At 42.9% G+C, this 27,250-nt stretch overlaps 1 protein-coding gene across 1 annotated transcript; it reads left to right on the top strand.

The window, feature by feature from the left end:
• Window positions 1-501: 501 nt before the first annotated feature.
• LOC106588090 (rho GDP-dissociation inhibitor 1) lies at window positions 502-27,003 on the top strand. Its single transcript, XM_014176761.2, has 6 exons — window positions 502-645; window positions 17,484-17,675; window positions 20,918-21,001; window positions 21,823-21,899; window positions 22,861-22,924; window positions 24,128-27,003. The coding sequence occupies exons 1-6, from the start codon at window positions 549-551 to the stop codon at window positions 24,325-24,327; spliced, it is 714 nt and encodes a 237-aa protein (XP_014032236.1). The 5' UTR covers window positions 502-548; the 3' UTR covers window positions 24,328-27,003.
• Window positions 27,004-27,250: the final 247 nt, after the last annotated feature.

A 27,250-nucleotide genomic window follows, 5' to 3' on the forward strand; every position in this document is an offset into this window, starting at 1 on the left:
CCATCCATATGGTGCCTCTGACCACATTTTCACATCAAGCATTAATTGGGTCTTAGCCCTCTGGGTGTGGGGATGATTGAACTTCCAATGGTAGTTCACTGTGCTGCAACTATATCAAATGCTTGTAAAAAGCTAAAGCAATTTTATAACATGCACAACACTATTCTTGTGAGATTGTCAACCCCAATTAATGTGTAATGTTAATACCTTTTCGTATTAGTTTTGTGGTTACTACAATGTTAGAAATGTAATAAATGTTCAATCTCACATCACTGACTTGTTTGATATTAGTTGAAATGGTCAAAGAACTAGACGGACCAGTTGATTAGTCTTCGGTTCGCAATGACGGATGGGGGACCTAATAAGTTGACCTAAAAAAAAATCTAGTTTTAACATTTGAAACTATTCAAATGAGTGTTAAATACACTTCCGCTACTTGTTGAAGACTTCAAATTAGCCCCACCTAAAATCTCTTTAGGGCGCGCGGCAACGGCGCGCCACCTGCATAGAGCGTGAGCGCCGCGGCATAGTTCCCGGAAACGAGTTGTATGGGGCGGCGCCGTTCCTTGTTCGCCATACTTGCACAGGGAAGAGCAACAGAAGCACTTATTCTACAAGCGCCTGGGAGAAAACAGCAGGAAAACGGTAAAGACCTGCTTTCACAACATATACAATAGTTAACGATCAAGCACAGGACGGTTCATTATGTTTTAGACTTACTTTCTATCTGGTGTCATTTCCTCCAAACTTTGCTAACTAGCAATTTGCTGAGTTGTGCTAGCATGCCAACCACGGTAACGTTAGCCTGCTAACGTATCTAACGTTACATACTTCACACCCTGGCTGCAGCAGTGCCCATATGTAGCTGCGAAACATTAAGTAAACGTTGGTCTACTGTTAATATTTTGTTCTGCTGCAGTGGGACTTATGTAAAAGCGCGGAACATTTGTAACATAGTTTGGTTTAATTGGGTGGCAGGTAGCTAGAGTCCAACACCCATGTTGCTAATTAGCCAGCTAGCAATCCTCGTGCAGCTTGATGACTTGCGGCAGTGTCTAGCCGTTCAGAGACTAGTTAGCCAGTGGTGTTAACACACTAGCTAGCTATTTTGCTGTCTTTGACGTTTGGTTACTTTGTCGCCTGAAACAGTGCCAAATTCGACGATTAGGTAGCCTTTGTTCTTAGGTAGTTTAACACATTATGTTTAGGTTATTTTTTTTTTAGCTATTCGTTTGGATTCTCCAAAGTCAGCATCTGTACCTGTCAGTAACTACATTAACCGGTCAGTTTTTCTTTGCAGCAAGCTAACGCTACAACTCAAGCTATCTAGCGACCTACAGACAACAAAAGAATGGAAATGAGACTTCTTTGTTAGGTGTTTCTCTTCCAGGAAGTAACTCAAGTTCATAAAGCAATGTTGATAAGAGAACAAATGTATTGACGTACTATATTGATCTGTAGTGCACACTGCATACCCAGTTCCATTGCAACGCAAATTATACTTTTACAGCTGGTGGCTGTGTAGAGTATTGTCAGTGATTGCACAGGAGAAAGAGACTGTTTTGCACCTGTGCAGAGTACAACCCATTTTGTTCAAAAGGTTGAATAAACAATTTGTCATTATTTCAACTGTAATTAATTTCATCCATTGATGTTTACGGAAGCAAATTCTAGTTGGTGAATGTGAGAAAGGAAATTCATTAGTGTAGTTACACTTGTTTCCTGTCAACCAGAATTTTAAGTACCACATCCTGTCTGCTAGAATGAATTGGCATCTTCCTCTGACTGGGTGGGTGTAGTGGACCCTTAAGACTAGAAGCCAGGATGACATTGATTGAGCCCTATACGATGGAACATCACGGCTCATTAAATAGAGCATCCATAAAGTTAGCATTGGAAATTGCTTTAAATTGTCATTATTTGTCAATGAATAATCAATCCGTGACAAACAATCTCTCGTATATACTCAGGCGCTTGCAGATGGTTATGTTTCTGTTCTGAACTTCCCATGCGCTTGCCAGCTGAGTTAAAATCAGGTCGACAAACCCCTGGCCCCTAGCCCCTAGCTCCCAGACAAAGTTGAGGATGACATTTGCCTAAGAGCAGGGAATAGGAAGGGAGATTTTACTCTTAAGTGACACTGCAAGTTTAGTGCAAATCATTACATAACATTAGCTCTGAAACACCCCCACCTTTGGTTTATATAAGTTTAAGCTTATATAATCTGACACACATTTGTCAACCCAAACAGTTGAGTTATTTGGTTAATTATGTGGTATAGAGGTCTTCATGGGTCCAACCAAATACCAGACCAGGGTGGGTCTGGGGCCAAAGTGCAAACTTTTTCCTCGGATCTGGGCCGGGCCCTATTTGATTGTCATCAGGTCTTGGGTCTATGTAACTACAGCTGATAGACCCGCATGGACCCCACCACGGCTCTGCATAGCATATTTGTTTTACACTAATAGAAGGGTTAAACAACATATAAAGCAAGACATGTTCATTAAGTAGAAGAGCAACTTGGCTGATATTTATATTGCTTTTACATGGGTCTAGACCTGGTCCCATTAGGTTGGTCGTCGGGTCCATTCGGGTCCGCGTCTTTCCTTGGGTCTGTTCTTGCAAGATGGAGATGGGTTGACCACCGATGTGTGTGTGTGTAAAAGCAGTCGGTGTGAGTCTGCAACCTGGTCTTAGAACGTTTCGTATTATTCTTTACGCAAATCGAAGACAGTAGATTTCGTATGGTATGTATTAATTTGTGGATGCCCATCATCCATTATGTATGATTTGTTACGGACCAATTTGTTGTGGCTACCGTTAGCTACATGGCTAATGTAGCTATACTGGGGATTAACCTGTTGGGGCTAGGGGGCAGTATTTGCACGGCCGGATAAAAAACGTACCCGATTTAATCTGGTTACTACTCCTGCCCAGTAACTAGAATATGCATATAATTATTGGCTTTGGATAGAAAACACCCTAAACTTTCTAAAACTGTTTGAATGGTGTCTGTGAGTATAACAGAACTCATTTGGCAGGCCAAAACCTGAGAAGATTCCTTACAGGAAGTGGCCTGTTTGACCATTTCTTGCCCTCCTTGATCATCTCTAACAAATACAGGGGATCTCTGGCATGACGTGACACTTCCTACGGCTCCCATGGGCTCTCAGAAGGCGGGAAAAACGATGTAATTCCATCCCCAGGCTGAAACGCATTAGCGCGTTTGGCAAGTGCTCTATCAGAGGGCCATTAGACTGAGGCTCGTGCATGAGGGGATAGCATGCTTTTACTTTCACTCTCTTTGTAATAAAAAACGATTTCCCGGTTGGAATATTATCGCTTTTTTTACGAGAAAAATGGCATAAAAATTGATTTTAAACAGCGGTTGACATGCTTCGAAGTACGGTAATGGAATATTTAGGAAAAAAAATGCCACGAAATGTGCTGTGCTCGTAACCCTTCTTTACCCTTTCGGATAGTGTCTTGAACGCACAAACAAAACGCCGCTATTTGGATATAACAATGGATTATTTGGGACCAAACCAACATTTGTTATTGAAGTAGAAGTCCTGGGAGTGCATTCTGACGAAGAACAGCAAAGGTAATAACATTTTTCTTATAGTAAATCTGACTTTGGTGAGTGCTAAACTTGCTGGGTGTCTAAATAGCTAGCCCTGTGATGCCGGGCTATCTACTGAGAATATTGCAAAATGTGCTTTCACCGAAAAGCTATTTTAAAATCGTACATATCGAGTGCATAGAGGAGTTCTGTATCTATAATTCTTAAAATAATTGTTATGCTTTTTGTGAACGTTTATCGTGAGTAATTTAGTAAATTCACCGGCAGTGTTCGTTGGGAATGCTAGTCACATGCTAATGTAAAAAGCTGGTTTTTGATATATGAACTTGATTGAACAAAACATGCATGTATTGTATAACATAATGTCCTAGGGTTGTCATCTGATGAAGATCATCAAAGGTTAGTGCTGCATTTAGCTGTGGTTTGGGTTTATGTGACATTATATGCTAGCTTGAAAAATGGGTGTCTGATTATTTCTGGCTGGGTACTCTGCTGACATAATCTAATGTTTTGCTTTCGTTGTAAAGCCTTTTTGAAATCGGACAGTGTGGTTAGATTAACGAGAGTCTTGTCTTTAAAATTGTGTAAAATAGTCATATGTTTGAAAAATGTAAGTTTTTGCATTTTTGAGGTTTTTGAATAACGCGCCACGGGATTACACTGGCTGTTACGTAGGTGGGACGCTTGCGAGGTTAAGGTTAGGAGTTTGGTTAGCCGGCATCTTAACTAGCTAACAAGTAGTAAGTAGTTGCTAATTAGCTCAAATGCTACCTTTGAGTTGCTAGATATTTGCGTTATACACCCACCCGACCAACCACCCACCTTTCGTTTTTGCCTTAAGTAACATTCTGTCTTACGTAACCATATCCTACTAATTTCAGTGTCCCCTACATTTACTATGCTACGTCAAGTCTGAGACCAGGCTGGAGTCTAAGCAGGCCCCTGGCTGCCCTGTGCTCAGGCATGTTTATCACTGCAGTCAAATCCATGTTCCACTGTCTGCAGGGTGAGCTCTCTTCTTCTGTGGCATTCCACCCAGCCTGCAAGTTCTGCTAGTTCAGGCAGGTCAGGAGGCTGGATGTATGTTAGCGGAGTCACTATTATTCCAGTCACGAGCAAGTCACAAGGTCCGAGTCTCAAGTCGAGTCCAAAGTAGAACGGGTCGAGTCTCGTGTCAAGTTCAAGGCGTGTATTCTAAGGGCAAGTCAAGTCACGTGTTTTTTCAAGTCAAGTAATAAAAATAATCTATACATGCAATGACTTGTTCAACTACAATTCTTTGTCTGTTTATTGAGGCTACCATACAGCCCGTTTCATTATTTTGTCTCCAACACATTTTGATTATGTAATTGTAAAATAGGGACCTTGTAGCAGTCTTAAACAACAGTCTCAACGTCAACAGTGGGGAGGCGACTCCGAGATGCTGGCCTTCTAGGCCGAGTTGCAAAGAAAAAGTCATATCTCAGACTGGCCAATAAAAAGAAAAGATTAAGAGGGCAAAATAACAGACACTGGACAGAGGAACTCTGCCTTGAAGGCCAGCGTCCCAGAGTCGCCTCTTCACTGTTGATGTTGAGACTTTTTTTGCAGGTAAATAAGCTTCCAGTTGAGAACTTGTGAGTCGTTTGTTTCTCAAACTAGACACACTAATGTACTTGTCCTCTTGCTCAGTTGTTCACCGGGGCCTCCCATTCCTTTTTCTATTGTGGTTAGAGCCAGTTTGTGCTGTTCTGTGAAGGGAGTGGTACACAATGTTGTACGAGATCTTCAGTGTCTTGGCAATTTCTCGCATGGGATAGCCTTCATTTCTCAGAACAAGAATAGACTGACGCGTTTCAGAAGAAAGTTCTTTGTTTTTGGCCATTTTGAGCCTGTAATCGAACCCACAAATACTGATGCTCCAGATACTCAACTAGTCTAAAGGAGGCCAGTTTTATTGCTTCTTTAATCAGAACAAGAGTTTTCAGCTGTGCTAACATAATTGCAAAAGGGTTTTCTAATGATCAATTAGCCTTTTAAAATGAGTAACTTGGACTAGCTATGTGCCATTGGAACACAGGAGTGATGGTTGCTGATAATGGGCCTATGTAGATATTCCATTATAAATTAGCTGTTTCTAGCTACAATAGTCTAGCTACACTGTATTTCTGATCGATTTAATGTTATTTTAATGTTAAGTAATTTTTTCTTTCAAAAACAAGGACATTTCTAAGTGACCCCAAACTTTTCAACGGTGGTGTATGTTAATAGCAGTGACGCTATTACTGTGTAACTCCGGTAGGGCAACATCTGAAAAATGGCGCACTTGGTGGTGTGTACCGGTGGTCGACCAGTCGGTGTAAGCCAACATCACCGACGACAGAGAACGCTTGATTGTCAAGGGCACTTGGTTCTATTTGTGACGCAGTGCAAGTCCCGCCTCTCCTATCTCCTCATTGGTTTTAAGAGCATATACCCACGTGAGTGATTGAAAGATGAACTTAGGTCCACATTCCAGTCCAGTTGGTGGTATTTTTATTTTTTAACCATTTAACTAGGCAAGTCAGTTAAGAACAAATTCTTATTTACAATGACTTCCTCGGAAACAGTGGGTTAGTCTGGGTAGCCATTTTGATTAACTGTTAAGTAATCTTATGGCTTGGGGGTAGAAGCTCTTAACCTTACGGTCGGATGCCGAGCAGTTGCCATACCAGGCAGTGATGCAACCAGTCAGGATGCTCTCGATGGTGCAGCTGTGAACTTTTTGAGGATCTGAGGACCCATGCCAAATCTTTTCAGTCTCCTGAGGGGGAATAGGTCGTGCCCTCTTCACGACCATCTTTGGTGTGTTTGGACCATGATAGTTTGATGTGGACACCAAGGAACTTAAAGCTTTCGACCTGCTCCACTACAGCCCCTTACTGTTATAGTGCCTTGTGTGCTATGCAGGTAATACCTTAAATTCCGTGATGAGAGGATGGTATGACGATATGAACATCTGTATACCACCGAAAGCCTAGTGGATTTACCAAATATACACGGGCAATAGCACAAAATAAATAGTGCCGGTTAAGCCTCATACAGGGGCTATCTGAACGGACACAATTAGAGGGCAAGACTTCACAACCACCCCTTGAGAAACCAAATTTAATCTAACAGGAGCTCAAACGGGTACATAAGCACTTTGCCCCTCCCAGGACCATGCAATTGGCAATTACAGCCAATAAACTGGTTCTACAATGTAAAAGGCAATTTCCACATACATTGTTAGATTCGTCTTAATCAGACTTAATGATTATATTTTATAACATTATTGCTCCATGTATGAATGGCTAGCTTAATGTTACCACGTAGCCTATTTCTATGCACACTAAGGCACACGGTTATATTAAGCACAACCAGAAGGACATAGATATAGGACACGGACTTACGGAAGTCCGACATAACCTGGGAAATATTGACCAGGGGATAAACCATACATTTAATTAAACAAACAGAACTTCAACAGCAAACATTTTGAGAGAACAAAGCGCTCTCCACTGGCAGGAGTTTGGCGAGCGCAAGTGAATAGACGAGCCTATTCTGCGTCTTCGCCACAGTAATACATTTTTAAATTCCAAATGCAAGCCTTTATGATCTATTTAATGCTATTTTGACTAGAGGTCGACCGATTATGATTTTAACGCCGATACCGATTAATTGGCCGATTTCTTCTTTTTTTCTCTCTTTTTTTTGTTGTAATAATGACAATTACAACAATACTGAATGAACACTTATTTTAACTTAATATAATACATCAATAAAATCAATTTAGCCTTAAAATAAATAATGAAACATGTTCAATTTGGTTTAAATAATGCAAAACAAAGTGTTGGAGAAGAAAGTAAAAGTGCAATATGTGCCATGTAAGAAAGCTAATGTTTAAGTGCCTTGCTCAAAACATGGGAACATATGAAAGCTAGTGGTTCCTTTTAACATGAGTCTTCAATATTCCCAGGTAAGAAGTTTTAGGTTGTAGTTATTATAGGAATTATAGGACTATTTCTCTCTATATGATTTGTATTTCATATACCTTTGACTATTGGATGTTCTTATAAGCACTTTAGTATTGCCAGTGTAACAGTATAGCTTCCGTCCCTCTCCTCGCTCCTACCTGGGCTCGAACCAGGAACACATTGACAACAGCCACCCTCGAAGCAGCGTTACCCATGCAGAGGAAGGGAAACAACTACTCCAAGTCTCAGAGCGAGTGACGTTTGAAACGCTATTAGCGTGCACCCGGCTAACTAGCTAGCCATTTCACATCGGTTACACCAGCCTAATCTTGGGAGTTGACAGGCTTGAAGGGGTGGGTATAATTTGTGTAACGTTCAACAGGAATCTGTTCCAAAAAATGTAAAGTAAAAGGTTGCCAACCAACAACGCATACAAACCTAGCTAACTAGCTGCCGAATAGGCATCAACTCACCACGTAGCTTATTCTTAATGTTTGTCCATAGGCAAACAGACATGTGAGGACGGACATTTTTCGGAATAAATGTCATGAGTGAAAAATGCAATGAAATAGACCACTCCCTACCTGGTATCTTATTCTGCCGCTATACAACTTTGTATGCGTTGTTTTTTTGGAAACCTTGTTATTTACGAAGTTTTTGGAATAGATTCCTGTTGGAACGTTCCACAAATTATACCCACCCAGGTTGAAGTCATAAACAGAGCAATGCTTGAAGCACAGCGAAGGGCTGTTTGAATGAATGCTTACGAGCATGCTGCTGCCTACCACCGCTCAGTCAGACTGCTCTATCAAATCATAGACTTAATTATAATATAATAAACACACAGAAATACGAGCCTTAGGTCATTAATATGGTCGAATCCAGAAACAAAAGTTTTTCTTTCAGTGACATACGGAACAGTTCCGTATTTTATCTAACGGGTGGCTAAGTCTAAATATTCCTGTTAGGCATTGATGTTTATGGTTGGGTACATTGGTGCAACGGCAGTACTTTTTTCCCAAATGCGCTTGTTAAATCAACACCCGTTTGTCGAAGTAGGCTGTGATTCAATGAAAATTAACAGGCACCGCATCGATTAGATGCAACGCAGGACACGTTAGATAAACTAGTAATATCATCAACCATGTGTAGTTAACTAGTGATTATGTTAAGATTGATAGTTTTTTATAAGTCTAATGCTAGCTAGCAACTTACCTTTGCTTCTTGCTGCCCTCGCTTAACAGGTAGTCAGCCTGTTAATCCTTGTGGAGTGCAATGTAAGGCAGGTGGTTAGAGCGTTGGACTGGTAACCGAAGGTTGCAAAAACGAATCCCCCCCCTGAACAAGGCAGTTAACCCCCGTTTATAGGCCGTCATTGTAAATAAGAATGTGTTCTTAATCTGACTTGCCTAGTTAAATAAAGGTGGGGGGAAAAAATGAATCGTTTCTAGTCATCTCTCCTCCTTCCAGGCCTTTTCTTCTCTGGACTTAATATTGTGATGGGCAACTTTCATAAATTAGGTGCATTACTGCCACCGACCTCATTCGTCTTTCAGTCACCCACATGGGTATAACTAAAAGAGATGACACGTGGGTACCTGTTTCTATAAACCAATGAGGAGATGGGAGAGACAGGACTTGCAGTGCGATCTGCGTCAGAAATAGAACTGATTTCTATTTTAGCCCTTGGCAACGCAGACCCTCGTTGGCATGCACGAGCAGTGTGGGTGCAATAATTGAATAATATAGATTTCTAAATGTATTTTGCAAAGCGAGTGGTGTCGTCAGCCTGATAGCAACATATTGCCGATTTGCTGGAATGCTATAGGATCAGGTGCAGCCCAAACGTCAAGTTGTAGGGAGGACACCATAAATATGCAGCTCCAAATATTGCTTGGTGATCAATAATATTAACTGTTTACTTCGCAAGCTCACCACCAAACAATTACTAGATTAGGCTTACTGCTCGTTTGGTATGTCAAAATTAGAGGTCGACCGATTAATCGGAATGGCCGATTAATTAGGGCCGATTTCAAGTTTTCATAACAATCAGTAATTTTGGCCACCGATTTGCCTATTTTTTAATTCTTATTTTTTTTAAGATGTTTTTTTTTTTAAATTATTTTTTATACACACACACACCTTTATTTAACCAGGTAGGCTAGTTGAGAATAAGTTCTCATTTGCAACTGCGACCTGGCCAAGATAAAGCAAAGCAGTTCGACACATTCAACAACACGGAGTTACACATGGAATAAACAAACATACAATCAATAATACAGTAGAAAAAGTCTATATACAGCATGTGCAAATGAGGTAGGATAAGGGAGGTAAGGCAATAAATAGGCCATGGTGGCAAAGTAATTACAATATAGCAATTAAACACTGGAATGGTAGATGTGCAGAAGATGAATGTGCAAGTAGAGATACTGGGGTGCAAAGGAACAAGATAAATTAATAAATACGTATGGGGATGAGGTAGTTTGATAGGCCATTTACAGATGGGCTATGTACAGGTGCAGTGATCTGTGAGCTGTGCTGACAGCTGGTGCTTAAAGCTAGTGAGGGAGATATGAGTCTCCAGCTTCAGTGATATATACCTGCTGAAGACCGTGCTACGGGTGGTTGCTGCTATGGTGACCAGTGAGCTAAGGCGGAGCTTTACCTAGCAGAGACTTGTAGATGACCTGGAGCCATTGGGTTTGGCGATGAGTATGAAGCGAGGGCCAGCCAAGGAGAGCATACAGGTCGCAGTGGTGGGTAGTATATGGGGCTTTGGTGACAAAACGGATGGCACTGTGATAGACTACATCCAATTTGCTGAGTAGTGTTGGAGGCTATTTTGTAAATGACATAGCCGAAGTCGAGGATCGGTAGGATTGTCAGTTTTACAAGGGTATGTTTGGCAGCATGAGTGAAGGATGCTTTGTTGCGAAATAGGAAGCTGATTCTAGATTTAATTTTGGATTGGAGATGTTTAATGTGAGTCTGGAAGCATTGTTTACAGTCTAACCAGAAACCTAGCTATTTGTAGTTGTACACATATTCTAAGTCAGAACCGTCCAGAGTAGTGATGCTAGTCGGGCGGGTGCGGGCAGCGATCGGTTGAAAAGCATGCATTTAGTTTTACTTGCATTTAAGAGCAGTTGGAGGCCCCGGAAGGAGAGTTGTATGCCATTGAAGCTCGTCTGGAGGTTAGTTAACACAGTGTCCAAAGAAGGGCCAGAGGTATACAGAATGGTGTCGTCTGCGTAGAGGTGGATCAGAGAATCACCAGCAGCAAGAGCGACGACATTGATGTATACAGAGAAAAGAGTCTGCCCGAGAATTGAACCCTGTGGCACCCCCATACAGACTGCCAGAGGTCCGGACACCAGGCCCTCTGAGTTGACACACTGAACTCGATCAGAGAAGTAGTTGGTGAACCAGGCGAGGCAATCATTTGAGAAACCAAGGCTGTTGAGTCTGCCAATAAGAATGTGGTGATTGACAGAGTCGAAAGCATTGGACAGCTCTGTGAATACGGCTGCATAGTAATGTCTCTTATTGATGGTGGTTATGATATCGTTTAGGACCTTGAGCGTGGCTGAGGTGCACCTATGACCAGCTCTGAAATCAGATTGCATAGCGGAGAAGGTACTGTGGGATTTGAAATGGTCTGTTATCTGTTTAATTTGGCTTTTGAAGACCTTAGAAAGGCAGGGTAGGATGGATATAAGTCTGTAGCAGTTTGGGTCTGGAGTGTCTCCTCCTTTGAAGATGACCGCGGCAGCTTTCCAATCTATGGGAATCTCAGACGATACGAAAGAGGTTGAACAGGCTAGTAATAGGAGTTGCAAGAATTTCGGCAGATCATTTTAGAGAGGGTCCAGATCGTCTAGCCCGGCTGATTTGTAGGGGTCCAGATTTTGCAGCTCTTTCAGAGTATCATCTATCTGGATTTGGGTGATGGAGAGGCTTGGGAGAGTTGCTGTGGGGGATGGAGGGCTGTTGATCGGGGTAGGGGTATCCAGGTGGAAAGCATGGCCAGCCGTAGAAAAATGATTATTGAAATTCTCAATTATAGTGGATTTATCGGTGGTGACAGTTTCCTAGCCTCAGTGCAGTGGGCAGCTGTGAGGAGGTGCTCTTATTCTCCATGGACTTTACAGTGTCCCAGAACTTTTTTGAGTTTGTTCTACAGGATGCACATTTCTGCTTGAAAAAGCTAGCCTTAGCTTTCCTTACTGCCTTTGTATTTGTTCCTAACTTCCCTGAAAAGTTGCATATCACGGTGGCTATTTGATGCTAATGCAGAACGACACAGGATGTTTTTGTGCTGGTCAAGGGCATTCAGGTCTGGAGAGAACCAAGGGCTATATCTGTTCCTGGTTCAACATTTTTTGAACGGGGCATGCTTATTTAAGTTGGTGAGGAAGGCACTTTTAAAGAATAACCGGGCATCCTCTACTGACTGGGTGAGGTAAATATCCTTCGATGATACCCGGGCCAGATTGATTAGAAAGGCCTGCTTGCTGAAGTGTTTTCGGGAGTGTTTGACAGTGATGACGGCTGGTCGTTTGACCGCAGACCCATTACAGATGCAGGCAATGAGGCAGTGATCGCAGAGATCTTGGTTGAAAACAGCAGAGGTGTATTTGGAGGGCAAGTTGGTTAGGATGATATCTGAGGGTGTCCGTGTTTACGGATTTGGGGTTGTACCTGGTGGGTTCATTGATCATTTGTGTGAGATTGAGGGCATCAAGCTTAGATTGTCGGATGGCTGGGGTGTTAAGCATGTCCCAGTTTAGGTCACCTAGCAGCACAAGCTGGGGCACAGCTGGGGGCAGAGGGTGGTCTGTAGCAGGCGGCAACGGTGAAAGACTTGTTTCTGGAAAGGTGGATTTTTTTAAAAAGTAGAAGCTTGAATTGTTTGGGTACAGACCTGGATAGTAAGACAGAACTCTGCAGGCTATCTCTGCAGTAGATTGCAACACTGTCCCCTTTGGCAGTTCTATCTTGTCGGAAAATGTTATAGTTAGGGATGGAAATTTCGGGGTTTTTGGTGGTCTTCCTATGCCAGGATTCAGACACGGCTGGGACATCCGGGTTGGCAGAGTGTGCTAAAGCAGTGAATAAAACAAACTTAGGGAGGAGGCCTCTAATGTTAACGTGCATGAAACCAAGGCTTTTACGGTTACATAAGTCAACAAATGAGAGCACCTGGGGAGTAGAAGTGGAGATGGGCACCGCAGGGCCAGGATTAACCTCTACATTGCCAGAGGAGGAGTAGTTGACTGCTATATGTGTGGATTAATTGGTGGAGTAGAGGACCTTGTGCATTTCAGTTAAAATAACATCTCAATTTTTATATCCCAGGACAAATTAGCTAGCAACAGCAAGCTATCGAAATAGGACAAATTAGCTAGCAATTGCAAGCTAGCTAGCAAAATTGCTTTTCGATCTGTTCCCAAATTAATGTAATTGGTTCAGAGTTTGTTTTGATATTTTAACCTGCGTGTCGTATCGTGTTTGGTGTGGGGGGATAAAATAAATGTATGCACGATGGCGCACGTGCACAGTTTGGGTTCCGTGTATCTCACCCGATCTGTGTTGATTGACAATTTGCAGTTCCGTTCAAAGGGCCAAGTGTGCGTTTTACTCGCCAATATGTGGCTACTGTCTCTGGCTGCGTGGAGAGTAATCCATGGTGCTTCTGTCCCACAAAATGAGTAACCAAGTGTTACAAAACCTGGCCATGTAATTTCAAATCATCAGTCTCAAGTCTTGAGGCTCCAAGTCAAGTCTCAAGTTATTTTATTTTCTATACAAGTGGACTTGAGTCAGACTCGACTACTCTCTATGTTAGTGTTAACACCCCTCTAGCCAAAGGGGATACCCATTCTCCCAACTTTTAATGAGATGTTTTGTGTACATTTGTTTCCAAGGCAAACTAGCCTTTTGTGAAATAGGCTACAGTTAACGTGTTACGAACTCTGCCAGTAACATCACATATTATTGTTATAGATGCGTGGAAGGGCTTCTTTTTTATTATTACCAAATTAGAATGCATTCGTCCAATTAGTTGGAGTGTTTGCTGTCAAGGTTCCAAGCTGCCTTCAAGATAAGATGACACGCATTTCATATTAGGCCTGAATCATAATTGCGGACTCAGGCGGTTTGCCTCGCCGTTGTTTAAACACCGGCCTATTAGCCTCTTCTAACGGCTTATTGTTTGTCTCTTGTATATGGGCCGTGTAAGGTACTGACTAAGCGTTAGGTCTATGATGGAACTACTACGCTGTCACACTGATGGTGGGCTTCCTTAACTCTTGAGACCAGCTCACATAAACACATTAGAAACATCTCTATATTCAGCACAAGGTTTCCGTTTGGAATGTGTGGTGCCGGACGTTTGACAGGCAGCATTTATTTACTGGACCCATATGCATCGGGAGCGTAACCTAATTAGGGCGTCCACCCACAGTACTCAGGTAGACACAAATCCCGTTTAGGTTATGGTAATTCATTTGAACAGAAAATGCAAATCGAGAATGCAACGATGTTACCTAATTCCGATGCCCACAAATACTTTTTCTCAGTCAATAAGACGAGTAACGAATAGCAAAATCACTAGCCTATTTTAATTTACTATCCCCATGTAAAAGTTGACCTATTGTTCAGCTTGTCGAGAAAGAAACAGCCTATTCCAAACTGACTCTGGGACAGTTGTGGGACGATAGATCCCAAATTCATACAACCAGTAGGCCTAGGCTACATAAAACGAACGTTAAACAGCTGTGAGTCTGATGCAACCGATAAGAACATTTATCCCTAAAATGTTGATCAACTATTATTTCTTCATATTTATAAGCGCAGCAATGTGCAGAAGACAGTAGGCTACGTGTGAATGTTCGTTCCATAATGCAATTAGCGGGGAAACATCGTTGTCATAAGCAAGCAGTTACATGTGACAGATGAAATTTAGAGGGGAGAACGAATATGCAACAACTAGCATGGGTACTGGACAATGAAAGAAAGTTGATATAAAATAATTGCCTTTATGGATATGGTCTGATTTTGGCTAGGCTACTTTGAAGCAAGGTAAGATATATAGTAAAATGTTCAGGATTCCAAAAATGAAGTATATGTTTTCAAAAGGCATACTGCCTCCAGCTCATTGCAAAGTGGTGAGTGACACCCTGATGAAGCCTGCCTTCTATTGCTTATGCATTTGCTGTTTGAGATGCTGTATCAGCAGCTCTCACGCTGTCTTACAGATTTTCCCCTTAAAGGCTCTGTAGCTGTATGCTGTGCGAGTGTGATAAATGAGATACATAACCAATATACACACACGGAAATTTAATTTCACGAAATTAATCAAATGAACCTATAGACCGTTAAGCATGACCAGTCAAATGTATTTAAATCGACTGGTATTTCCGTCAATTAATAGGATAAAAAGCATTATTTCGCAATGGGATTTTCTTCTTCTGGATAATTGGCCAGTGCCAATAGTATTTATTGGTCTTTCTAAAAAAGCTTTTGTTCCTATATCTTTGTTACCGTGTAGATTGGCTTTAGTGAGGGATTAGTTTCCTAATACATGTACTAGTGCTAAGAACCTTGGCGTGATCCTGGACAACACCCTGTCGTTCTCCACTAACATCAAGGCGGTGACCCGATCCTGTAGGTTCATGCTCTACAACATTCGCAGAGTACGACCCTGCCTCACACAGGAAGCGGCGCAGGTCCTAATCCAGGCACTTGTCATCTCCTGTCTGGATTACTGCAACTCGCTGTTGGCTGGGCTCCCTGCCTGTGCCATTAAACCCCTACAACTCATCCAGAACGCCGCAGCCCGTCTGGTGTTCAACCTTCCCAAGTTCTCTCAAGTCACCCCGCTCCTCCGCTCTCTCCACTGGCTTCCAGTTGAAGCTCGCATCCGCTACAAGACCATGGTGATTGCCTACGGAGCTGTGAAGGGAACGGCACCTCCATACCTTCAGGCTCTGATCAGGCCCTACACCCAAACAAGGGCACTGCGTTCATCCACCTCTGGCCTGCTGGCCCCCCTACCTCTGCGGAAGCACAGTTCCCGCTCAGCCCAGTCAAAACTGTTCGCTGCTCTGGCACCCCAATGGTGGAACAAGCTCCCTCACGACGCCAGGACAGCGGAGTCAATCACCACCTTCCAGAGACACCTGAAACCCCACCTCTTTAAGGAATACCTAGGATAGGATAAAGTAATCCTTCTAACCCCCCCCCTTAAAAGATTTAGATGCACTATTGTAAAGTGGTTGTTCCACTGGATATCATAAGGTGAATGCACCATTTTGTAAGTCGCTCTGGATAAGAGCGTCTGCTAAATGACTTAAATGTAAATACTATACACTGTACGCCATAAAAAAACAAACTGCGTCATTCATTCTCCCCGCTCCATTTTCCTCCAAATCAAAGTCCCACCAGGCTGCTAGTCTTATTTTATTTGTATTTTTTAATAGTCTTACACTCTTTGGTTAACAAGGATCCAGATGTGCTTTTAACTCTTAATAAGACTAAAAGGCAACATTTAAATACTTTCACTCCCCCAAGCTCCAGCGAAGAATGATAGATCACCAAAATCAAGTGGAAAATAACTTTCAGTGAATGCTTTTCTTTTTTTCTTTTCCATTCCTCTGCAGTAGCAGACACAGAGGATTCATGATAAGGCTATTGTGGGAGAGAAAGCCTTATTGGGATTGTTGGACGCTTCTTGGCATAAACACAGCTCTTCCTGCTTTTGTGAGTCCCTCCAGTTGTCATGACTCAAGTGTATTGAGGAGAGGCCCCTCATTCCAATTATAACCCCTGGATGATCCATCTGGAATAGATTTTTTTTTTGGCCATCTTGTTTGTTGTGAATGTCATTAGGCTTGCTGTCAAATGGTTTTAGTTGTTGGTAAGATGGCATCAAATGATGTCAGCATGAGTTCAAAGGACAGAGATGGGCAGGTTGAATTTTGAGTCATTTTTGAGAAAAGCAATTTCAAGAACAGTTTCATAAATTAAGCCTGGAAGTCAGCCCAGATCCAAACATAAGTTTTGTCATGACAACGACCTTAGGTGTTTGCCATTACAGATCTGGGGCAAACAGGCAACAACATCTAAGGACCATGGTCGTTGAATGTGTTGATCTAAAGAATGTAGCCTGCATGTGGTCTATTTTAGGAGCATGTAATTTCTGTATGTCAACATCGTTTTGACCGAAGCTTGACCACATCTGTCAGTGTAGTTGAACTTACTTGATAAATAATGAAAGGAAGACATCACTGTAACGTATGACAGTCAGTGTAAGTAGATTAGTGTGAGCTTGTTTTGAAAAGTCAGGCTAATAGGCCCCTGGAGACCAATGGTTGTGAGAGACTGACTGTGTTTGATCTGTTTTTAGAACAACCCCTCTGGTGGTTCTCCCAATGCTAAGGAACACACCTCTGCTCCTCTGACCTCAATCTTGTGTGTGTTAGGGGCCCATGTCATGTGACTTTTCACACATGACCTCATTTGATGGAGATGGTCTCCCACTAGCTTGACGCTGTTTCAGTGTGCCTAGATTTTTCACATTAGATCCAGGATTAAGTCATCAGTAGTGACTTAATTATTTTGTGATGTAAAGAACGAAAGAAAAGTTTCTGCACCTTTTTTGGTTCTTCTGATCAGGGAACTTTTCTGCATTTTAGTTCCTTGTTTGTTGCCTTGTGTGATGTCATAGCAGCATTTCATAGTAATTGATGAGATGCTGTCATCCTTTAATTTGAGCAGAATATACTACATCCTCTGAGAAGAAGCCACATGGGAGGAGTAGTGATTAGTGGAACTATTTATTTGCCAATAATATTGGTTGTAAACATTCCTCCTCTCTTCTTCCTCTTCCCCGCCCTCTCTGTCACTTCTCTTTCTCTCCACAGACATGGCTGAGGACGATTTGACTCCGGAGCAGCTAGCAGCCATCGCTGCGGAGAACGACGTAGGCGAGACAGTCAACTACAAGCCCCCAGCCCAGAAGACCCTGCAGGAGATCCAGGAGCTGGACCAGGACGACGAGAGCCTCCGGAAGTATAAGGAGGTTCTGCTAGGAGCTGGCGCTGCAGCTGTCGCTGGTGAGTGTGTGTGTTTGTCATTTCTCTCTCAATATGTGTGTGTTTGTATGCGTGTCTGCCTGGCGCCTGCTTAGTATCTTTACATGTCATATCCAAGATGGCGTAGCAGTCGGACGTGTGTCTTGTCCTGTCCCGTGTAAATATAGTTTTCCTCGTTTTTTTTCCTCTCGTGTATATATTTCATATATATATTTTAATCTCACTTTCCAACGATGGACTGAATATACTCTCCTGCAACCCGCCTCACGCAATGTGGTACGGATCTGCTATTTTTATACTTTAGAATCGGAACCCCCATCAGAAGTTAGCCAGCTAACTAGCTACTAGTCAGTTAGCCACTGCTAGCGGTCTTCACCGTTAACTCGGACACCAGCCAGCCTCAGCTCGGTCAATACCTGCCAGTCTGCACAGCACACTATCAACCCAGAGAGAATCAAACTGCTTTTTCTCTTCTACATCTTCTAATTCCTACCGCAAACTCTGAACCTTTACACAGGATCATCGCAGCTAGCTAGCTGCAATCCGAGTGGCTACTCCTGGCTAATGTCTCTGTACCAAAGCAAGCACCAGTTAACCTTGAGCTAGCCTCGAACTAGGCCCATCTCCCGGCTAGCCAAAGAGGTCCACCAGCTAATTCTTGAGCTACAATACCTCTTTTTCCATATGGCCTGGACCCATTACTGCTGACACGGAGTCCTGCCGATCCATCACGACTGGTCTGCCGACGTATTCGTCCGAGGTGGTTTCAACAGGCTATTCCGTTGCGACGTCGCTGAAGGCCCAGCTGCTAGCCCCGGCCCGCTAGCTGTCTGAATCGCCGTGTCTCCAGCTTGCCTACTGAAGTAGCGACTACTGAACGGCTCCCTGCCGCACCTATTGCTACTCATTGGACCCTATGATTACTCGGCTACACATGCCTCTCCCTAATGTCTATATGCCTTGTCTATTGCTGTTTTGGTTAGTGATTGTCTTATTTCACTATAGAGCCTCCAGCCCTGCTCAATATGCCTTAGCTAGCCCTTTTGTCCCACCCCCCCACGCATGCGGTGACTTCACCTGGCTTAACTGATGCCTCCTATAGACAAAAGCTCTCATCACTCAATGCCTAGGTTTACCTCCAATGTACTCACATCCTACCATACCGTTGTCAGTACATTATGCCTTGAATCTATTCTTCCACGCCCAGAAATCTGCTCCTTTTACTCTCTGTTCCAAACACACTAGAGGACCAGTTCTTATAGCCTTTAGCCGTACCCTTAGCTTACTCCTCCTCTGTTCCTCTGGTGATGTAGAGGTTAACCCAGGCCCTGCAGCCCCCAGCACCGCTCCTATTCCCCAGACGCGCTCATTTGTTGACTTCTGTAACCGTAAAAGCCTTGGTTTCATGCATGTTAACATCAGTTTGTTTTATTCACTGCTTTAGCACACTCGGTCAACCTGGATGTCCTAGCCGTGTCTGAATCCTGGCTTAGGAACGCTACCAAAAATCCAGAAATTTACATCCCCAACTACAACATTTTCCGACAAGCTAGAACTGCCAAACGGGGCGAAGTTAGCCTGCAGAGTTCTGTCATACTATCCAGGTCGGTGCCCAAACAATTTGCGCTTCTACTTTTAAAAATCCACCTTTCCAGAAACAAGTCTCTCACTGTTGTGGCTTGTTATAGACCCCCCTCAGACCCCAGCTGTGCCCTGGACACCATGTGTGGACGGTTCTGACTTAGAATATGTGTACAACTACAAATACCTAGATGTCTGGTTAGACTGTAACTCTCCTTCCAGACTCACATTAAGCATCTCCAATCCAAAATTAAATCTAGAATCGGCTTCCTATTTCGCAACAAAGCCTCCTTCACTCATGCTGCCAAACATACCCTCGTAAAACTGACTATCCTACCGATCCTTGACTTTGGCGATGTCATTTACAAAATAGCCTCCAACATTCTACTCAGCAAACTGGATGCAGTCTGTCACAGTGCCATCCGTTTTGTCACCAAAGTCCCATATACTACCCACCATTGCGACCTGTATGCTCGCGTTGGCTGGCCCTCGCTACATTCGTCGCCAAACCCACTGGATTCAGGTAATCTATAAGCTAGGTAAAGCCCCGCCTTATCTCAGGCCAACATAGCAACACCCACCCGTAGCACGCGCTCCAGCAGGTATATTTCTCTGTTCATCTCCAAAGCCAACACCTCCTTTCGTCGCCTTTCCTTCCAGTTCTCTGCTGCCAATGACTGGAACGAATTGCAAAATTCACTGAAGCTGGAGACTTATATCTCCCTCTCTAACTTTAAGCATCAGCTGTCAGAGCAGCTTACTGATCACTGTACCTGTATACAGCCTATCTGTAAATATCCCTCCCAACTACCTCATCCCCATATTGTTATTTATCTTTTTGCACCTCAGTATCTCTACTTGCACATCATTTGCACATCTATCTGCACATCGTGTTAATACTAAATTGTAATTATTTTGCATCTATGGCCTATTTATTGCCTTACCTCCCTAATCTTCTACATTTGCACACACTGTACATCGATTTTTCTATTGTGTTAATAACTGTACGTTTGTTTGTTTAACTCTGTTGTTTTTGTAGTCACACTGCTTTGCTTTATCTTGGCCAGGTCGCAGTTGTAAATTCTAACTTTTTCTCAACTGACCTACCTGGTTATATAAAGGTGAAATGTAAAAAAATAAATAACACTGTTTAGCTCTGGGAGAAGGCTATAGCTAGTACCCAGGGACTGTTTGTATCTCAAAATAAACAAATGTTTGTGTAATGTTGGGGCCCTTCCAACTAATGGATAGCTGTCCTGATTTGAGCTCTCATCTGGGGCAGACCGTTGGACAGCTGGTTCTTACTGATAGTATACATGCAGTCCTCGTTCCTAAATGTTGCCTCTAAGAAGTATTGGTCTGTACAATCGATTAAAAGTTGTAATGTTTAAATGGAGGCCTAGGTAAGGGCAATAACTTCACAGATTTCAATTTGGTTGTCATTTAGACACAAATGCATAATTATGTAAAAATACATTTAAGTAATGTCTGTGCTTAATGTTAGAATATAAAATACGTTTGATGTATTTTCACACCAAATGACCTATAAAGGTTAAAGGTCTGAAACCAAACATTACATATCAGCAAACCTATGGTTAAGTAAGTAGGGTGTAATTGTGTCCAGGTTGCTGTGGGTCAGTTACATGATCCATATGAATGTTCTTTGTCTGGTCTTGTTGCAGATCCCAGTGTTCCCAACGTCCAGGTGACACGGTTGACACTGATGTGTGAGACTGCCCCGAACCCACTGACCCTTGACCTGCAAGGTGAGCTGTAGTACTTTGTTTACTGTAATCCCCAGAAATGGACATCTTATCGCATGAGCATCTCAAAACATGGGGGAAATGGTTCCGAGTGTGTAACTGGCCTTGACAAACTGATCTGTTACACCGTGTTCTAAGAAAAGACCTGCTACTGTCACGTGACTCTTGAGGTGAGCAAGAGACCTTGTGCTGCTGAACAGAATGACCTGAGTCACCCTGAACGAGGCAGGCCAGTGCCAGTACAAATGTGTGCATCACACTCGCCTATGTACTTGTAGTGACGACTGGCAGTCATAAACTAACACAGAAAAAGGGTTCCTGGGGAACAGTATAACACAGCCACACTTGTCAGAAGCAACATGCTGGAAACGGTGAATGAATAGGAATAAATTAGGTGTCTTTTGAACATTTCAAAGCCTTACCTCATGGTCTTTCCATGTACAGCACGTATTGCAAATTCTGGGTTAAAAACTGGTTCGAACCATTCATCGTGGAGGGAATAAAGAGAATACTGTATTGCTTCCCCAGTCTGTTCCACTGCTAGATGTTGAGGTAGAGTGCTGCAGCACTGCTAGAAGACAGTATTAAAACCCCTGATTAAGTGTGCTAATGAGGCAGTGCCACTGCTGGGCTGAGATAATGACCCCTGCTGAGGTGTCAGAGCTGCCTAGGACTCTACGTGGCTGTTAGACACCCTGCTCTCACACTCCACACTGGGGCCCTGTGGACGGCAGTCCCCTGCTGCATGCCCTAGTTAGTGGGTGTGTGTGTGTGAGAGAGTTGGAGAAACCTTATTGTTTTTTCCGTCATTGTCTTTCTAACAGGAGATCTGGAGGCCTTTAAGAAGCAGTCCTTTATCCTGAAGGAGGGAGTGGAGTACAGAATAAAGATCAGCTTCAAAGTGAGAGCACAGTTCAGATCTTTTGCAGTGGTCCTTGCTGACATTTAAATGTACATGTAACTGCCAAAATAAAGGAAACCCCAACATAAAGTGTCTTAATAGGGTGTTGGGCCACCATGAGTCAGAACAGCTTCAATGCACCATGGCACAGATTCTACAAGTGTCTGGAACTCTATTGGAGGGATGCGGCACCATTCTTCCATAAGAAATTCCATAATTTGGTGTTTTGTTGATGAAAAACGCTGTCTCAGGCGCCGTGCCAAAATCTCACATAAGTGTTCAATTAGTTTGAGATCTGGTGACTGAGACAGCCATGGCATATGTTTTACATTGTTTTTATACTCATCAAACCATTCAGTGACCACTCGTGGCCTGTGGATGGGGGTATTGCCATCCTATAGGGGCATAGCCATGGTTGCCAAAATAATGGCCCGCCCAGCATTTTTATGCATGATGGGATGTTAATTTCTTAATAAACCCAGGAGCCACACCTGTGTGGAAGCACCTGCTTTTAATATACTTTGTACCCCTCATTCACACAAGTGTTTCCATTATTTTGACAGTTACCTGTACAATTGAACTACATTGATTCTCTTGTTATATTTCAGGTCAATTGAATTGAGTCAATGTAGTTCAATTTACGTGAATGAAAGCTGTTTGTATAAAGACCCCATCGGTTAAATGCAGATTACACATTTCAGTTGAATGCATTCAGTTGTACAACTGACTAGGTATCCCCTTTTCCCTTTCCCTAAAAAGGTGGTGGCAACACTTTTCTTTCCCCCCCACTAGAAATCAAACACTCAGATTGTGCCATTAGTGAACTTGGCTTACCGGTAGGTATTGTATTTTTCAGATTTCATGGTTCACTAGGTCTTTTAAATGGCCTATTTCTGTCAGATGAGCTTGCGATAAGCTAGATTGATTTTCCATGCCGCTAACGATGCCTCTGTCTCTGCAGGTGAACAAGGAGATTGTCTCGGGACTCAAGTATGTCCAGCAGACCCACAGGAAAGGAGTGAGAAGTGAGTGCTTGCTGCTTCCTATCCCTCGTTTGTTCCTTCCTCCCATAGTAAATGTGGGAAATTGTGCCCTAGACTGAAGCGAATGTTGACATCAACGTTGAAGTTTCCCACTACCATCAGTTTCTACAGATTGCCCTGTTAAGGGAATGTACTAGGTGATACATTGTCATGGTTTCCAAATGTTGGTCCTAACAGAATTGAAGAGATAAGTGGCATGATGTTACATCAACACGGTTGCTTTAGACAGTAAGGGAGGCATTTTAAATTAATTAGTTCAATGAAGCGCTGTAAACACTTAAGGCCTGTAGAGACTACCATTGTTTAATGTTGACAGACAGCCCCAGCCCACACACTGCCTTCCCTTTTAAATCTGCCAAGAGAAACAGAAAAACAGACTCAACAATGTCAATAGGGATATTATTGAGAAATTGTTTTGAGGCATTCATCTCACATTTTACTGAGCATAAGAGAAAGGCAGTGGCAGGGCATGAAATGTTTGTTTGAAACTGGATACAAGTCGAGGCACAAAACAGCCTGTTGTGTCAATTGCTTTATTAGTGAGTCGTGTTTGAGGCTTATTGAGAAATCGATAGATCAAAATAAATTGGAGCAGGCCTCCTGAGTGGCGCAGCGGTCTACGGCACTGCTACCCGGGTTCAATCCCAGTGTCTTCCGGGTTAGGGAAGGGTTTGACCAAGCGAGATTTCCTTGTCCCGTTGCGCTCTAGCGACTCCTTGCTGGGGGCCGGGTGCCTGCAAGCTGACTTCAGTCCCCAGCTGGACGGTGTTCCCTCCGGCACATTGGTGCGGCTGGCTTCTGGATTAAGCGAACTGTGTGTCAAGAAGCAGTGCGGCTTGGCGGGGTCGTGTTTCGGAGGACTCATGGCTCTCGACGTTCGCCTCTCCCGAGTCCGTAGGGGAGTTGCAGCGATGGGCCAAGGCTGTAACTACCAATTGAATATCACGAAATTGGGGAGAGAAAGGGGTAAAAGTACAACAAATTATATAAATTGGAGTAAAACAATTATCAGTTGTTTTTCATTAGTCCTGTTTATTGATAACTTTCTTCCCAGAGAGCAAGTATTTTCTCCAAGTAGTTACTCCTTATTTCATTCCTTTTTCTGTTTATTGCCTAATGAACACCACCCTGTATTTCTTGTCCTCCCTGGTGATTCAAACAGCCCTTTTCTCTCGGTCTCTGTAGTTGACAAGTCGGACTACATGGTGGGGAGCTATGGGCCAAGGCCGAACGAGTACGACTTCCTGACCCCGCTGGAGGAGGCTCCTAAAGGCATGCTGGCCCGCGGCACCTACAACATCAAGTCCAAGTTCACCGACGACGATAAGCACGACCACCTTTCCTGGGAGTGGAACCTCAACATCAAGAAAGACTGGAAAGACTAAGAAAGAGGCCTTCAAAACCAAACCCCACAACCATGTCCCCATTTCTCCATGAGTTTATTTTCTTCTACTTCATTCCATCCTCATGTCTTCAACTTCATTCCGACCCTTCCCATCCCTCTCTCGTTTCTCGCCATTTATCCGTCTGCATTAGTAGCAGCAGCAGAAGCAACGCCCCCCTCTGTCCGTCCATCCCCCCTCTGCTTTCATTGGTTGCATAAAATCCACCATCATTGATTCATTGCCCTCAACCTACCATCCATGCAACCTTAAAGGCCCAGTGCAGTCAAAAATGTGATTTACCTGTGTTTTATATATATCCACACTGAGGTTGGAATAATATTGTGAAAATTATGATAATGCTCTTTCAGTGTTGGAGCTGTTTGAAAAGACTGCCTTGGTGGGATGGAGTTTTGGCCCCCCTGGTGACATCACCAGTCGGTAAATTAGTTAATAGACCAATAAAGAATAGTTCCAAACCTCTCTGCCAATAACAGCTAGTTTTCCCTTCCCCACTGAGGCCACTCCCAGACAGTCCTAACCAAATTCTTGCTTGAGAAGATGCTCTTTTCTAAGAAGCTATTTTTTTTATTTTTTTGAACCATTGTTTTCAATTAAAATCACAGTAAGGTACTCAATTGTTACCCAGAAATGATTTGATATATAAAAAACAGCTGCATTGGACCTTTAAGTCTCCCATAGCTGTACTGTGCAGGATCTATCCTCCAACCCCTCCTGGTTTGTCCTGCTTGAAGTGATTAAACCCCCTTTTGCTCCCTAAATGGTCTTCCTGTCAGTAAGAAGTACATGTGGAAAAGCAAGTGTACAATCAACTTTTCATTTAGCCTTTTTTTATATATAATTGTATGAATAATAGTATACTGTGGCTTTGTTCATGTCACTGTTGATATTAATCAGCTTTTATGGTCATTCCTTCCCCGACATCTTTTTCTGCCCCTTTTTAGCATTCCTTTGCTTGCCTCCTTGCTAGTTTTTTTTTTTAGGGTTTTTTAATATTTTACCAAGACCTGCCTTGTTAAAGATATTCTCCTGAACTTTTGTATTCTTTTTTGCCAGTAGTTCTGAAAGTAGCATCCACGACCCAAAAGTGGTCTCTGAAAATTGCATGTGTCACAAATGTGCAGATATGTGCACCACGACATTGCTCTCGCTCTACTGTGTGTGTGTCTTGCTAGCTGTCACTCAAATGGTGAGGGGCTGAAACTCAAATTACTAAGGGGCTTGCCCAAGTGGGGCTTAATGTAGGGAAAAAAGTTCTGGAGCATGTCTTTTAAACGTACAGTGAATTAATGAGCTGCTTTACTTCTGCTTCTCCTACCCCCCTTAAATGTTTAAACCTTTCCTCTTACATGGGGATTGGGGCCAAGGTAACCTAATGTAGCAGGTGTATAAAAAATAATTACGCCTGAAACTAGATCCCCTACATAAGGGGTATTCAACTCTTACCCTACGAGGTCCGCATCCTGCTGGTTTTCTGTTGTATGTGGAGGAGGAGTTAAAGTGGCGTGTCGCCTTGTTAACGTCCAAAAGCAGAAGTCCATTTCCCCTGAAAACAGGAACATCCAGTTCTTGGGGACTTGGCAGAGGCTAGGGCGAAGGAAGTGAAAGATGTGACATTTGGGGGGGGGGGCTGCCTTATACAGAAAGATCAAAAGAATCAGTTTCTCTCACCAATAATCAGTTTACTACTCTTCCGCAGATATCATGGTAGATGATGAGATGGTGCATGCCTTGGGCTGTATATTGTGTATTTCATGTGGTGCTTGCCATCAGGTAGACTCACTCAAGGGCATATTGTACTATCAACTGTTCACCATCTTTATCTCTATGCTTGTTGAGATTCTCACTGTCGTGTTTACACACATGCTGCTCCCGGCCTGTTTTGTCTAAACTCAACCTCCACTAGTAAACATGGTAGTTAGAATGAGAATAGAATACACCACCTAGAATTTACCCATGTGTTTTTTTTTCTTGCCCACCCCAGCAAGCCACTTCATCATTATTGTTAACACTCTTGTGTTCCTTAGCCATGAGGCCTTATTGTCGACTTTGGTCGCGTGAAAAAGAAAGACACAATTATTTTCTTTGTTTGCCTTAATGTACATCAATCCCCAGTCAAATTTCCCTCCTCCCCACCTCTCACATTTTGTTACGACCCTTAGAGCCTGCTGTCGGAGGTCAAAGGTGATGACAAGTACCAGAGAAGGCACAGGAGTGGAGAATGACTCACCGTCTGCTGCTGGAGACATTGACGGTGTTTCAGTTCTCATTAGGAACAGGAGCTGGTAGGGTTAAGATGTACACCTCCACAGTCAGGCCACAGCCTTTGCCCAATGACATATTGACGAAGAGAGGCGTTGATGGAAGAACGGTCAAGTTTGAACAGAGTAGGATGTGCTAGCAGAAAATGCGTGATACTGTTTGAGTATGTTAAGAGGGAGGGATTTTGGATCAGAAAGTGGAATTGACATGTACTGTACCCTAAGCATATGGATGTAAAAGTGTTTCAGATATTGTGAATGATCTTATGCTTTTCCATACATTCCTTCACACATTGTACAGTTTCAATGATGATGCTGGCATGCTGGTGGGGGTTGTATAAATATTTGATCATTTGTGATTGCTCTTCTTGGACAATAAAGATCTTGCTCAACTTGGCCTGTTGTGTACAGACTGTCTCTGGTTTTCAAAGTTGATTTGTGGGTAAAATAAGTAAAACCATTATTTCCAGTCTTGATCTATTCAGCAATCACATTTTACAACTTCTCAAGATTTCTACTAGTCACATATTTAGGCTAGTGGCCAATCTTAACAGGCTTAAGTTTTTGAGATAACCCTACCCAAGGTATAACAAAGCACAACCAACAATCTTATTGCAAAAGTGGTTAAATTGATAGATATGGTG

This window comes from Salmo salar, chromosome ssa02 (genome assembly GCF_905237065.1).
Source record: "Salmo salar chromosome ssa02, Ssal_v3.1, whole genome shotgun sequence".
Taxonomy (NCBI): Eukaryota; Metazoa; Chordata; class Actinopteri; order Salmoniformes; family Salmonidae; genus Salmo; species Salmo salar.